This window comes from Calonectris borealis, chromosome 28 (assembly GCF_964195595.1).
Source record: "Calonectris borealis chromosome 28, bCalBor7.hap1.2, whole genome shotgun sequence".
Classification (NCBI taxonomy): Eukaryota; Metazoa; Chordata; class Aves; order Procellariiformes; family Procellariidae; genus Calonectris; species Calonectris borealis.
In genome coordinates, this window is record NC_134339.1 from 2,868,817 (window position 1) to 2,883,159 (window position 14,343).

The 14,343-nt window shown below is 44.4% G+C and overlaps 1 protein-coding gene across 5 annotated transcripts in view; it reads right to left on the reverse strand.

Moving 5' to 3' along the window:
• Positions 1 to 11,482, reverse strand: part of MLLT1 (MLLT1 super elongation complex subunit) — a 32,395-nt gene extending 20,913 nt beyond the window's left edge. For all 5 annotated transcript variants that reach the window (XR_012677541.1, XR_012677542.1, XM_075175369.1 and 2 more), the window contains exons 1-3: positions 11,333 to 11,482; positions 8,087 to 8,267; positions 5,284 to 5,366 (exon numbers count right to left, since the gene is read on the reverse strand). Coding sequence is in view for 3 of the 5 variants with exons in the window: in XM_075175369.1 (XP_075031470.1) it covers positions 5,284 to 5,366; positions 8,087 to 8,267; positions 11,333 to 11,344 (276 nt within the window). In the remaining 2 variants the exon portion in view is untranslated. The remainder of the gene's footprint in view (positions 1 to 5,283; positions 5,367 to 8,086; positions 8,268 to 11,332) is intronic.
• Between the last annotated feature and the right edge of the window lie 2,861 nt (positions 11,483 to 14,343).

The window sequence follows — 14,343 nt, forward strand, 5'->3', positions numbered from 1 at the left end:
GGAACTCTCCCCCATCTGAAGCTTATTTGTTTGAAAATTAGGAAAATATACTCACTGCTCAAAAGACAAGCATTTAATAATCTGCTAGCTCTTACAAATGCACGATACGATGCTGGCATGCCTAGTAAAGCTGCTACGTTCGACAAGGCTTCCCTGCCAGGCACTGCAACCTATTCAGCATATGGAGATGCCTATCAATGTGCCACACTGAATGGCTACTGAAACACACACAGCTCGGGTGTTTTGGCCAGGAACACAGAGTGCTCAGATAGAAGAATGGGTAAACTGGTAATACGTACTAATTTATGACAGAAAAAGGTAAAAAAAGATTCATCACTCATCAGCAGCACAAAAGAAAGTGCTGCAGATTTGGTAAGTAAGACAATACAGAACAGACCTAAAAACCATGAGCAACAAATGCTTCCACATAAAGGCTAGACAAAATGACAAGTTTTACTCCTCCTTCCGCAACTTTCAGCAACACTGAATAAATACTAACAGGTTAAATCTACTCCTCCTTTCCTCAAACCTGTGCAGACCCTGCCCCTAAGCAATCTGTTAAGTAAAATCAAATCTCTCATGCAAACGCGGGCTCTTCAGCAACCTTCCTTAGGAGCATTTCACAAGCCAATACCTTCCTGATGGCAGAGTCCTGACACGTAGTTCTAATTGATCTCCAGTTTCACCTACCTTGCCATATGTGCAACCCACATACAATGTCTCCACTGACTCCCTACTTTGAAACACAAATAATTTTTCCCTTCTCCAGTATTTTTTTATGTATTTTATATATCACACCTATAAATATTGCAGAAGGGGTAAAATATGCATATATTTATTTTGAACCTAACTGGAAAAATCAAACTGGCAAAAGGGATTTCTCTGCTTTCTTTGCTTATCTCCCTTTTCACAGAAAAAGCCCAAGTTACATGTATCCATTATGTAAATACTGGAAGTCTTTTATCTCTAGCACTGAAATCAGGAGGTAGTATCTTTAAAGAGACTTTAATACATCATCTTATCCACGTTGCATTAATATCATCTGCCTTATATCAGAGTAACATGAATGCGTACTAGACCTTCAGCTTTTGTTGGGGGAGGGGTTGATCTAATTTGATTAGGGTGCAAAAAATGTAACAGGGGATGAATACCAAAGTAATACCTGTATTACAGCCTCCAGATTACAACATACACCACTGTGAGAGATGTATTTGGAGACAACAAAGAGGCCACGAAAAAAGCCTCAAGACTGTTGAAATTGAGTGGGGGAGAAGGAAGAGGAAGAGCAGTAGAAAAACAGCAACACATTTATCGTACCCAGTTTGTATTGACTCAAGCACCAGAAGCCACTAACAGCAGCCCTCATTATAGGAAGGAACACAAAGGATTTAAAAATAAAAATAGCATAATAACATTTTCAGTCCAACAATCCCAAATGATCCACTATCATTAGTCAACTGTGCTTTCAAAAGCTTTATCATTCAACCCGCTGAGATCCTGCCATTTGTTTTTCAGGTTCAGTTACAGAGGCAAAGGCTCTAGCAGGCCACCAATATCAAATGAGACTGCAGGTCCCGCGGCCTGTATAGACCACTGCAACTGCCTAGAAAGCTCAGGGATACAAACTGTCCAGGTTCGCAGCAATATTCAAAATATATATTCTGTAATTCAAACGGTAAGACTGAGAAAGCACCTACTTATTGAGGAACTGAATTAAGCACAGGAAGGACAAACACATGTCAACAAGGCGTAACTGTGCTCGTAGAGGGTAAGAACAGGCTCTTGCACCTTTTTTAATACTCTGCCAGCACTTCCCTGTCTGACTGAAAGGCACCACAAGCTTCAGTGGGGCCGAGAGCGCTGACTCTCCTACTCCAAACAGACAACAACAACAATGAAAACAGAGCACTCCAACACAGAGTTAATGGGCAGTTTTATGCAAAGTTGCCTAAAAAATATCCCTGATGAAGTTCATTAAAACCATTCTTAAGTCATTCTTAGTAAAACTGTTCCTTAGCAGTGAACAGGCTCATGTTTCTTTAGCCAAAGCAAAGAGTACACTGGCTCTGACAACCACTATTTATCATCCTAGTAACAAATTAGAACAGGGAAAGGAAACGGCTAAGAAAGGAGGCTTAAACTGTGGAAAAAAAATTTCAGCCAACCATGGCAAAGATCAGCCTCCACAGATTAGTTCACTCCCTCTCTAAATCCTTTTTCTTCTCACCTTTACAAAGCTAAACATGCATCGATAAACAAATCCCAAAGCCTTTGCAACTCTTGTTTCAACTGAGAGGACACACATCAACAAAAACGTGCTAGAATGTAGGGAGCATATGGCCAGAAAGACCCACCCGACTCCTCCTGCCCAGCCACCTATGAAACAGCATTTTCTACCCAATCCCAGAATCAATCCGTAACATCTACTTGAAAAGAGTTATTCAAGGATGAGTCCCAAATGCTGTAATCAATTCAGGCAAATTCAGAACAATACATGCTCCACACACAACAGCTGATCCCCACCAGTGTCAACAGGTTTACAGAGATCAGAGTGAACATATGGTCTCGAAGTAGTAAAGATTTATTTATTTGGTGCTTTAATGTCATATTCTTTAATGCAGGAGAAAATAGGCTGTATTCTAAGCCTTTGCCATTCCTCCTCCTCCTCTTTCCCAATCTTTTTCGTTTCTACTATATCCCAGTCCTTGCTTGTCTTTTGTCTTTCCATTTCTATCTTTGCAGAAATATTTACCTCTTACATTTCCTTCAACTCCACTTACTGCTAATAATCATAGCTCTTAATATTTCAAGATGGCATTATCACCAGGCAATAATGGTCAGAAGAGCCAAATTCTTCACATCGTCAGGCAGCTTCTAAGCTTCCAGCAGTCATAAGTACCATGCTTAACTTCCAAATGTGCAGAGAATAGAACATTTGCTGACATAAGGATGGAAAAATTACTTTTAAGCAGTAAAAGCAAATTTCAAACAACTTCAGTATAGCTCACGTATTTCAAGTTCATGATTGAATCAGGGAACACTGAACATCTCTGTTCAAATGACTTGCTGAAAGACAGAAGCTATCACGTTTTCCCTCAACCACCCCAATTTAATAATGGGAGGTGCTATCTGAAACCCCGTAATTAATCAATTCGTCAATCAGCTTAAAAGTGGAAAAAAACTTCTCCATAATGCATGCACCTAAAAAACAGGGCCAAGATGTATTTGAAGATTTGTCATTTTGAAAACAAGTCTGCAACTAAACCTGTTTTACTATTTATTTTTCATCTTTTTTCTGAAGACCAAAATGCCAAAAACAAACTGCCTTCTCCTAAATCAACGGCTACTTCCATTGTTTCCACTAAGAAGAGACCACCTATTTCCCTTATTTATAAAAGCCATCCTACCCCTAATGCTAGAAAGAACAACTATGCAGTCACGTGTTTATAGAAACAATGAGAAGTGATGACCCCGGTGGGTGTGAAACCAAGTTATATTCAGAAAAGCAGCCAGTTCCATATTCTGTGAGGAGCATACGAATATAAGGAACAGAGAGAAAGAAAGCATACGAATGCAGACGACAGTCATGCAAACAAGTGTGCCTACAAAAACATACAGGAGAGGCAGAAATGAGAGAGAAAGATCTGAGAAGTTGTGAAAGACAAAGCCATCAGAGACTTGCAGGGAAAAGGCAAGTTTGAGAAAAGACTGGGTGAAGAAAGGAAGGAAAAATAAAAGGTAAGAGTAAAAAGAAAACATAGTTCACCCATCACAGTCATTCGAGAGTCCCCTTACATGAAATCAGCGTGGAGAAGTTGACATTTTTTGGTCAGGAATGTAAAGGCATATTTTGAACCTGAATTAAGCTAACATACAGTGCGGAAGAAGAGTTTCCTGATTTCCATCCAAAACCTCAGAAAAGCCACCAGAAGTCAAACTACTTTTAAGCTTTTGAGGTTTTTTTTCTGCATTCAAGTCGTAGTTTTCAGTGTTTGCCAAAAAAGCTGCTTCTATCAACAACTTTCGTCCCCTACACTAACTGCCATTTCTCTTCACATCCTTTTGGCTTACCCCACCCACCCAAAAGAAAGTTGTGGGCAAAACGTTCCCAGGTTTAGAAGACAAGTCTTCTTGTGGTTCAGTCTCATTATTTGGCTTATTACTCAGACTCAAAGTGGATTAAGAGCAATGTGGTAGGCCAAAAACACAAACTAAAACGTTAATTATTCACAAATGACACCGCCAGGAGAGTATACTGTGCTAGACTGGGGCGAGAAGGAAACGACAGACAGATACGTTTGTGGGAGGTACAATGGAAAGGATGCTGGGAAGCTAAATAGAATTAGTTGTTCTATGTGGTCTGCTGTCAACAAAACCTGGGGTAATGGCTTGTGCTTGGGGAGTTGAGGGGGGTAGGGCTGAGAGCATACATTATAGTGGTGTGGCTTAATGGTCAAATTTTACTTTATCTATGTTCCCTCTTAGGGATAATAAGCAGAAGTTTGGGGTTTTTTTATTTAAGTAGTAATCAAAACCAGAAAGATTCCGTATTCATGTTTAACAAAACAATTTAACTGAAATGGAGTTAATATGAACGCAAGTGCCCAAATCCCTATTTTCATAACCTTCTTCAAGTCATGTAGCATGTGACCTCTGTGGTAAGACTTAAAGCAAGCAATAAATCCCAAATTTTAACTTTCATATACTTGTTGGCAATGCATCTTAAGATTTAAAACATTTAGTGTTTTCTTTTTGGAAGAGTACTGAATCAGAATGACAATATTTTTAACGTAGCTGTAAATATCTGTCCTATATATGCAAAGCTTTGTCTTGGGCCTATACAAATTTTATACCTGTACAGTTAATTTAATAAGATTGCAAATAAAAAATGGATGTTTTAATATATTGCCAGTCAACACAGCATTTATAAATGTTTATAAAATCAGTGGTTTATGTTTATTTACTTCCCTCTTCGCATAAAATATTTTAAACTGCTTTAATATTATCCATGCTAGAGAAGCTTGTTACAAGTGGTACAATCTCTGTTCAGAATCTCTAGGACCATCACACTGTCCTGATATTACCTTTCTATACAACTCCATTTCTGCCAAAAGCTTTCTTTTGAAGTCTGGCAGGAGCTTCCAACTCCCAGTTAAATTCTATTTATTAGACTAATAAAAAACACACACATAAAACAGTCACATAATTTAGAGTCTTTCTGTCAGGCAGTTTCAGGCTCTGGCACAGCTCAAAACAATTAGAAGACCAGAAATCAGATTCTACCTTATTTTTGAAGTATACTTCAATGGGCATAATGAAGCCTGCGTAGCCAGACTCCTCCACTTTGTAGGGGGGCTCCTTGCACACTGAAAAGAGAACAGACAAATGTTAACTTTGAATACAATGCAACTTAATCTGAGCCAAAAAGGAGTTGCAAGATGAGAAATGGGCCTCTGACAACTCAGGACACATTTAAAACACTGACCTTTGTGAAAAAAACAAAATAAGATGGTGGTCATGGGCTTAGTTAAGAACATGAAAATCTGTTCTTAGCTCCTCCCATGGAAAGGAAACATAAAACACTCCATGCCAGAGCCTCCGTGAGATTCTTCCCCCCCTTTTGCAGTGAGATACAATTACATTTCTGTGCTGTTCCACAACAATGCAAACTGCCAGTTAAAGCTGTCTTGCAAAAAAAAGGCAAAGACCCAAAAGGTGGGAATTTGAACAGTACAGAAAGGTAAAATTTACTTTGATGCCAATATTTATTAACCAAAACACTATACCATGCGAGCAGATTTTTTTTCCCCTTGAAATGCTCTCCTGCAATGCTCAATCTTCATAATTACGTAACAGCCATACTACAAGCTGCTTCATCCAAACCTCGTCACAAACCTGAAGGGCAGGTAAGCACTGCTATTTATTTCACATACAAGGAAACGGAGAAAGGTTAAACAGTTTGCCGCTAAGGTCACAGTGCTGCCTATTGCAGAAACATCGATTACAAAAGTTAATCGCTTCTAAGAAATTAATCTACATGCTTCCTGCCTCAGTTCCCCCATCCCGCTACCTGTTGTACCTTCATGCTACTGAATCCTTCCTACCATCTACCACTGCATTTCAGTACCGTGACAGCCAACTCGAAGGATTCTAGGATCGTTTATTTGGCCATGACATAGCTATACATAACAGCTGCCAGAAGAAACATGAGACCAAACAGATATTCTGCCTCTCAGGAACCGGATGCACTTGCATATAATTTATACACTACAATATATGTAAATGAAGTCAATTAAGTAATTAGGGGAATTCAGTGCAAATCTTTTTACTTTCTCTAAAGAATTCCAAGTAATTAATATGATTAGGAAACATTACCTCAAACCTAAAAAGCACACAAATTATTTTCCTTTAATGTAGATATATTATCCCCAACTCTAAGCAGTTCTACCATCATTAAGGTGCTAGAAAGCAGTACTCAAAATTCAACTGTGAAAAAAGAGCCTATCTAAAAATAATAAAAATCTCTAGACTTGCTTTAACTTGAGTTTCATATAAGAACCCCATCATTTAAGGGAAAAAGCCCAAAACCAAAGAACAGTGCCAATAAGGCAGCAGGAATCTTAAGACTATCTGCCAAGCAGCCTTTGTTCCTTTGCCGCTCTATACTAACAAATTAAAATTACTACGCAAGCAATCTGCTAGCAGCACAAGCCTACCTTCACCAGTAGATTTTGCTCCAAGTAAGAGCGAACCATCTGAAGAAACCCTTCAAACAAATCTAGAAATACTATACATACCATTTATGTACAACCCAGACACACTTTAGTCAAAAGCAAGCTGGCATTATGAGCAAGCTTAAGAAAGCATGCAACACCCAGAGATTGCAAAAACCTGTCTCTTTAAAGGTAGATGATATGGCAACCGACTGAGCAAAGACCAGGTACTATCCCAACACAGTTGTTTGTAATAAAGTAATTACACCAGATGACAAGAATTGTAGCACAGCAGATTGTAACTTTTTTATTCTATAAATTAGCTTTCAGCTCAGTACTGCACTTGCTTATCATACATCAGTTTTACTACATCAATTTGAAGGAGATTTTATTAACATACAGACTAGATTCACACCCTTATGAGCTGAACACCTATGAGTTACTTTCCACTGCGGACTCTCACAAATAACCAGTGTAGTAGGTAGTCCCAAGACATCCTGCGTGACCAGCCGTCTTCCAAAGAAATATTTCAAAGAATGCACATTATGAAGTAATTTACAGCAATATGCTTAGGCAGCCAGCATTCCTTGTAACACTACATAACAATAACACTGCAGATGCAGTTACACAATCTTAAGCAGACCTAAATCTGCGCTGCTGCCGAAAAGGGCAACTCCTGCTCCTCCACCTCAACCATGTGTTCCTGCTGCCCCGTGCCAAGAATAAGGTTCATGTCAGAAAGAGCAATGAACAGATCCAGCAGAAAATAACACTGCAGTTTGTATACTCTCCCCAACCTCGCTGACTGCACAGTGCTTGCACGCATACGTGCAGCTGGAACATACAGCCAGTGGCAAAAAGACCACCACCCCTTTGGCATCATTGACTTCTGCTGGCTTAAATACTACCTGAATTGGCACGTGAGACGAGAAACTGCAAGAATCCTGATGGCTACTTAATGACCAATGCAAAAGTGTACATTCTCCAGTACATATACAAGCCCATCTCTCACCAATCACGTGCTTCCAGCTTGTGTTGGCGAATATTAACAAATCAAACCCATCTTTCCCATTTTGTAACATGAATTATCTTCTGCTGTCACTAAGTGACTTGAGAACCTGCATGTACTAATGCTTAAATAAGAGCAGAAAGCATCGCAGCCCCAGCCCTTTCATCAGCAGAAAGGTCCCATTCTCCCTGACCTTCCTCAGACAAAGACGGTAAAGGTTAATGCTGAAGTGCACGCAATGTACATTTTCCTCCTCTTTAAGGAGATATTTTACAGAAAAGTGACAATCCAAGACAACCTTGACTCGCACAATGCTCTTTCATACAGAGAAGACCTAATAACGCATCTTTAAAAATACACTCACCTCGTTTGGGTTTTGGGAAGCTCTCATGTAGCCGAAAGACCACCCTTTCCACAAAATGCTGGATGTCACACTGCTCCGGGCCACGGACAAACACCATCCAGTCATGAGTAAACCCTTCGGTGGTGGGCTTTTTCCGCAGTTGGGCTCGGTGCCCCAGCTCCAATTTTACTTGAACCGTGCACTGTTTTAGGATAGAGGTAAGACTATAAGCAAAATGAAACAGCTTACATGTTATGCATAATGCTGAGCCCCACAGACAGAAGACGCTAGATCACCGCAGGGGAGGAATACAACAGCTTCCAATGAGAGATTAGTCTAATTCTGAAAACTACAGTGTTGTCAACAGAAAAGGTATCATAAAAATAGCTCCTAGCACCATTTCCTACCTATTTTCTTCCTAATATTAGCATTGCAGAGAAAACAGCTTTAGAAGAGGGATAGATTTATCTGCCTCACTTATCAACTAAATTGTCAGCAAAGTCCTAATTGCGGAATCTTTATTTCCAGAAAGTGTCAGAGCCAGAACTTGATGTTCACAGCTTACAGAATTCACAGCACTGACAGAAAACTAATCTTAAAACCGGAAAAATTAGATCATGAATTGGTGGTTTATGATATTCTCTGGAATATGTAATCCATTAGAATACAACTATGATGCTCCTTGTATTCTTTTAAATATAGTTTATTAACACACTTTCAGAGACCAAGCCTAACATACAGCATGCCTTTACAATATCCAACACTAAAATGACCTAACTCTGATTTGCACTCCTGAATCCTATTCTAATCACAGGATAACAGAGAAGGTATATTCAATGTCTCACTCAAAGCACAAAAATCCCATTAAATGTCTTAAAAATCAGATTAAATTAATTGTGAAGATCCACATGTTACTGCAGACTTCACAGTCAGAAGAAAGCAAATGAACTAAACAGACGTAACAGAGGAAAGGCAAATGTGATTCAGACACAAGTTAACGCAAGCAAATCTTAGGGCAAGATTTGTAGAGACAGGGAATAACACCTAAGGTATCCGACTACTTACTAATTTTGTGCATATACATTATACAAACTAGACCAGCAGCACAGTGATCTCGAACTAAACCCAACAAAATCCAGCTTCAGCAACTGGAAGTTATAAAAATGGGGCAGTTTTTAGTCCTTACTCCTTTCTTCACCTAAGACTTGAAAATAAGCATCTTGTTCTTTCTGGCAGTTCTCAATTACCATTGGGAGAGGCAACGTTATTTGTCATTACCTATATTACAGGTGGACACAGACCCAGACTGAGGGCATGATGTTAGACAATGAATATAGAAAGAGCAAGCTTCCTGAGCTCTAGACAAATGTTTAGGAAAAGTAGTATCCTCATTTTCCCACTGAGGAACTGCAACAAGGAGTATGACCATGATTAACACTCAAGAAGTATTTTGCATATCCAACCTGACATTTTATGGGAATGTGATTTTCAGAGCATGGTTAATACTTTCTGAAAAAGCATAAGTCACTCAATCTCAGTATTCTTTTCTTTGTAAAAAGATCACACAGGAGGTCTACAGAGTACCAGGCATCAAAGCTCGACCTCCCAAATTGCAGTCCCATTCTTATTTCAACTATAAGCCTTAACACACTCTTTCAGGCAATTATCTTTACAATAAAATACCTTAAGCTGCCATCCAACACATCAATTCTCAGGGACAAACTCATCTAATTAATTGCTTCACCTGTTTTACTACAGCATTTCTTTAGGTTACCTTCCTCTGCAAGTTCTCTTGGCAGGCCATTTTTTCCCATTCTGTGCTTCAGGGCTTATCTACACTGGCTCCATCTCGCTCCTGCACTAAAAATGAAGGTACACGGCCGCCTGTTCTTTCATGTCGTATTAAGGAATAAGAAAAAAGGCAAGGTGTGTTTCACTCAACGCACAGCAAGCTCTCCTGCAGTGGAAGAGCATTATGTGGAGACAGTCTGCCTAAATCCCAAGCCCGCATGGGAGAGCGCTTGTTGGCCTGCTTTATCTGGGATACTTCCCACAGTGTTCATGCAAGCGTTCACATCAACTGAGCCAGTCTGTTCTGCAGCTTCACATTATCGATTCCATAATTACCCTTTAAATTGTGCTACTGTTGCCAGTTACTACCCCTCTCCAGAGAAGTGCAAACGACTGTCAGTCTACAGAATTTGCTTTTCTAGTTGAAACGGCTGAGAAATTTTAGCTGAGAAACAGATGGGACTATGTGGAAGGGAACAAAATTAAACATAAAAGAGAACTGTTTAACTGAGAGTGAAAGTTGTACTTGCTATACTCCTCACATATCGGTCCAATTAACAATCGCTACGAATTAAGCCAGAAGTTGAAACACATTTGAAAATAAGATCTCCCAACACAACAAACATCCAAAGTTGCTCCACTGAAAATGGAGATTTTTTTCCAAGCGTGTCTCTCAACAAAGGGAAATCAGAATCCTATTCAAACAATTTGTAATAATACAAAGGAGTCTGCTTTTCAACTTCTCAATAAACATTCTGAAGGCTGCCCTGGGTTTTTGTTTGATGTGCTAATTGCCTGAAAGCCATAACCAGTTTCCATTCGCTCTCCTTTGGATGATTATTCAAAGGATAGCGGGGCTCACCTCCTGAACCTCAGGCTCGTAGGTAACCTGTTACCAGCTCGCATGCACTCGCACACAAAAGGCCTGAGCCAGCCTGCTCCAGATCACCTCAGGTAAACTTCCAGCATCCATCCCCGCCTGCTGCAGCACCGCAGCGACCCGTCCGCTAACAGGCGGCTTCCCACCGCCTCCCCGCAGCGGTAATAACTCTCTCGGTGGCATTAACCCTTTGCACCGCGGCTGATGGGGGTAGTAACGCCGGCACCACCCCTCCCCGTAAATAAGCCCGGGCAGGAATTTGCGCGAAATGCTGCTGCCACCCCCCGCCGCGGGCGAGGCTGCAGCGCGGCCGCCCATGAAGGGGCGAGGACTGAGCACACCTCCCCCCCTCCCCCGAAAAGGGGGTGTGGGGAGGAGGTGTGCCTCCTCAAAGGGGGGGGGCGATGCCCCCAAACACCACCGGGGGCGATCAACCCCCCCCCCTCCCGGACGCGGGTGGGGGTCCGCCCAGTGCAGGCCCCCTCCGGTGCAGGGGGGCCCCGGCCCCTCCCCACGCGTGCCCCCCGCGCGGGGGGAGGGGCGGTGCCGAGGGGCCCCACCCCCCACGGCGGGGCAGGCGCCGCCGCTCCCCTTACCTGATTGTCCATGGCTGGGCGCAGCGCCGCGGGCCCCGCTCGCTTGCTCGCTCCCGCCGCGGCGGTTTCGCTGGCCGGTCGGCGGGGGGGGGGAGGGTGTTTCTTCCCCCCCCTCTCTTCCCCCCCTCTACGAGCGAAGCCGCTCTCTGTCCCCCCCACCCCCCTCCCCGCCGCCTCGGCCGCCGCCGCCGCCTCCTCGGTCGCGGCCCCTCACGGCCCCGCCGCCGCCGCTCGCCTCATTGTGTGTCACTCACAGGCAGCAGCCCCGCCACCCCCCCGGCGCCCGCCCCGCGGAACCGGAAATCGACGCCAGCAGAGAGGCACTCGCCCGCCGCCAATAGCTGCGTCGCCTCACGTCTGGAGGCGGGGCTTCCGCCCGGGCGCCGCCAGCCTCCCCCGCCTCCGCCTGATGGGCAGCTGCTCCGCCCAATCGGCGGCGGGCGGGCTGCCGAGGGGGCGGGGGTAAGGGCGGAGCCCGCGCTGGGTCAAGCGGGTGGTGGGAGGGAGCGGGCCTCGCCACCTCCCCTGCCCCCCCCCCAGTTCCCCGCGGCGGGCGCGGCGTTGCGGCGCGCTCCTGCCCTGCGGCGTGGCCGGGCTCGGGCCCGTGCCCCGGCCCCCCAGGACGGCGCAGCACGGCCGCCAGCCGGCACCGGGACCAAGCGCTTGGGCCTTCTTGTGCGCCCCGGCCGCGCCAACCCGCCCCTTTTCCCTCCCTCGGCCCACGCTTCCCCGCCGCTGGCGGCAGCGAATCTCACCCGTTTATTAATTTCCTACACAAATGAGCTGAGAACAAGGGAAACCACAGCTCCCAGTACAGCGGACACAGCAGTCCAGAATGGCTGGGCAGGGCTGAGCCTTGGCTGGGGAGGAAGCTCACCCTCGGTTCTCCTTGTTCTCCCTCAGCCTCTCTCCTTCTTTCTCATTTTCCCTCCATCTCTCCCCCCTCATTTTCCCTCGGTCTCATTTTTCCCCTCACTGTCCTTCATTTTCCCTCAATGCCCCCCCCCCCCATTTTTCCCTCTTTATCCCTCATTTATCCTCAGTTTCTCTCATTTTCTCCTGTTCCCCCTCGTTTCCCCTTGCTCTCCATTCTCCCTTGTTCTCCCTCATTCTCCTTCATTTTTCCCTTGCTTTCCCTTGTTTCCTCTCAGCTGCCCTCGGTGTCCCTCATTTTCCCCTCAGTCTCCCACATTCTCTCTCAGTTTCAATTTTCCCTTCTGTCTCCCTTATTTTCCCTCAGTTTCTCTCTTTTTTCCCTCGGTCTCCCTCATTTTCTCTCACTTTCAATTTTCCCCCTTGGTCTCCCTCATTTTCCCGTCAATCTCCCACATTTTCTCTCAGTTTCAGTCCCCTCTCCTCGGTCTCTCTCTTCCCCCCTCTCGGTCTCCCTCATTTCCCCCTCCGTCTCCTTCATTTTCTCTCACTTTCAATTTCCCTCCTCGGTCTCCTACATTTTCTCTCACTTTCAATTTTCCCCCTTGGTTTCCCTCATTTCCCCCTCGGTCTCCCACATTTTCTCTCAGTTTCAATTCCCCCCCCTCAGTCTCTGTCATTTTTCCCTCGGTCTCCCTCATTTTCCCTCAGTTTCTCTAATTTTCCCCTCGGTCTCCCTCATTTTCCCTCAGTTTCTCTAATTTTCCCCTCAGTCTCCCTCATTTTCTCTCAGCTTCAGTCCCCCCCCCGCGCCGGTCTCCCTCATTTTGTCTCAGTTTCAATTCCTCCCCCTCGGTCTCCCTCATTTTCCCCTCAGTTTCTCTCATTTCTCCTCTTTGTCCCTCACGTTCCCTTCATTCTCCCGCAGTTCGCTCCTGTTCCCGCGTTTCCCCTCTTCCCCCCGCGCTCTCCCCGAAGTCCCCTCGGGCCGCCGCCGCTCTCCGCCCCGGGCCTCGCGGGCCGCCCGCCGCCAGCCCTGCCCGCCCGCCGCCTTCCCCGCCAGCGGCCGTGCCCTGGTGGAGACCGCGGGGGAGAGGGGTGTTCGCAGCAGGGGAAACAATATCTCGTTTTCTGGTCTGTAGCGGGGGGTATTTGCAATGCAAATGGACCCAGGGATTCCTTCAGTGAAGCGGTGGTTATCAGCCGCAGGCTCAGCTGGGTGACGAGCCCGGAGGTCACTGTCCTGGCTGAGAAAGGAGCTGCTGGCTGCGGCGGAGGCATCATTAAAAGCCGCCCGCCCTGCAAACGCGGTTTTCTCGGCACCGCTGCTGACTCTGAGCGTGACATTTGCATCTGAAAAGTGGGTTTTGTTTACCTTTTCTTCGAGCTCTAAATGACAAGTTATTGCGCTCAATTTTGTGAGCCTTAAATTAACGCGGGACTGTCGTTACAAGTGCAATTTGTGACTGTTTCTGAGCAAATTTTCTTTTAGATGCAAGGCAGAATTTTTTCTTCGTGCAAGTTTCTTGTTTGAAATAGTTTGTTGATCTCTGTAAGGCAGCAGAAAAATGCGTGTTAGCCAATAACGTTGTGTGTGTTGCTAACTGATAGCCACAGGCAAGGATTAATCGGTTCCCAAATCATTCTAAAGAGCCAGTTTACCTCATCAACCTGATAGAAGATATTAGTAAAGCAAAATGCTTAATCGCTTCAGTTAACAACAACAACAACAAAAAAGAGCCTGATTTGGATTCTTTTAAGTCCTCCAGTTTTAATTTTCCATGTTTCTGTCTGATGCAGTCCCAAGGGACATCTCCTCGGACAGTCTCTTTTCTTCTCCATTGAGACAGGGCCTCTTTCTCTGGGAGTTCTCATTGATATCTTTAATTGTGGACATTATTCCCATGCACGTGACTCTTAGGTCTAAATCTTTTATTTTCTAACTCCCAATCGTAGCTATTCACTCAGCTTCATCACAGTGCTTGATGGTTACATGCTCCCAGGCCTGAATCTTTTCTGGAAATGTCTTCGTCTTTCCCAAGTTTAACTCCACTCTTGCTCTGTTGAATTGCTTCCTTGTGCAAGAGATGTTGCACAGACACACAAGACCCTGAACTTTTCCCTTTCCTGAAAAGTTG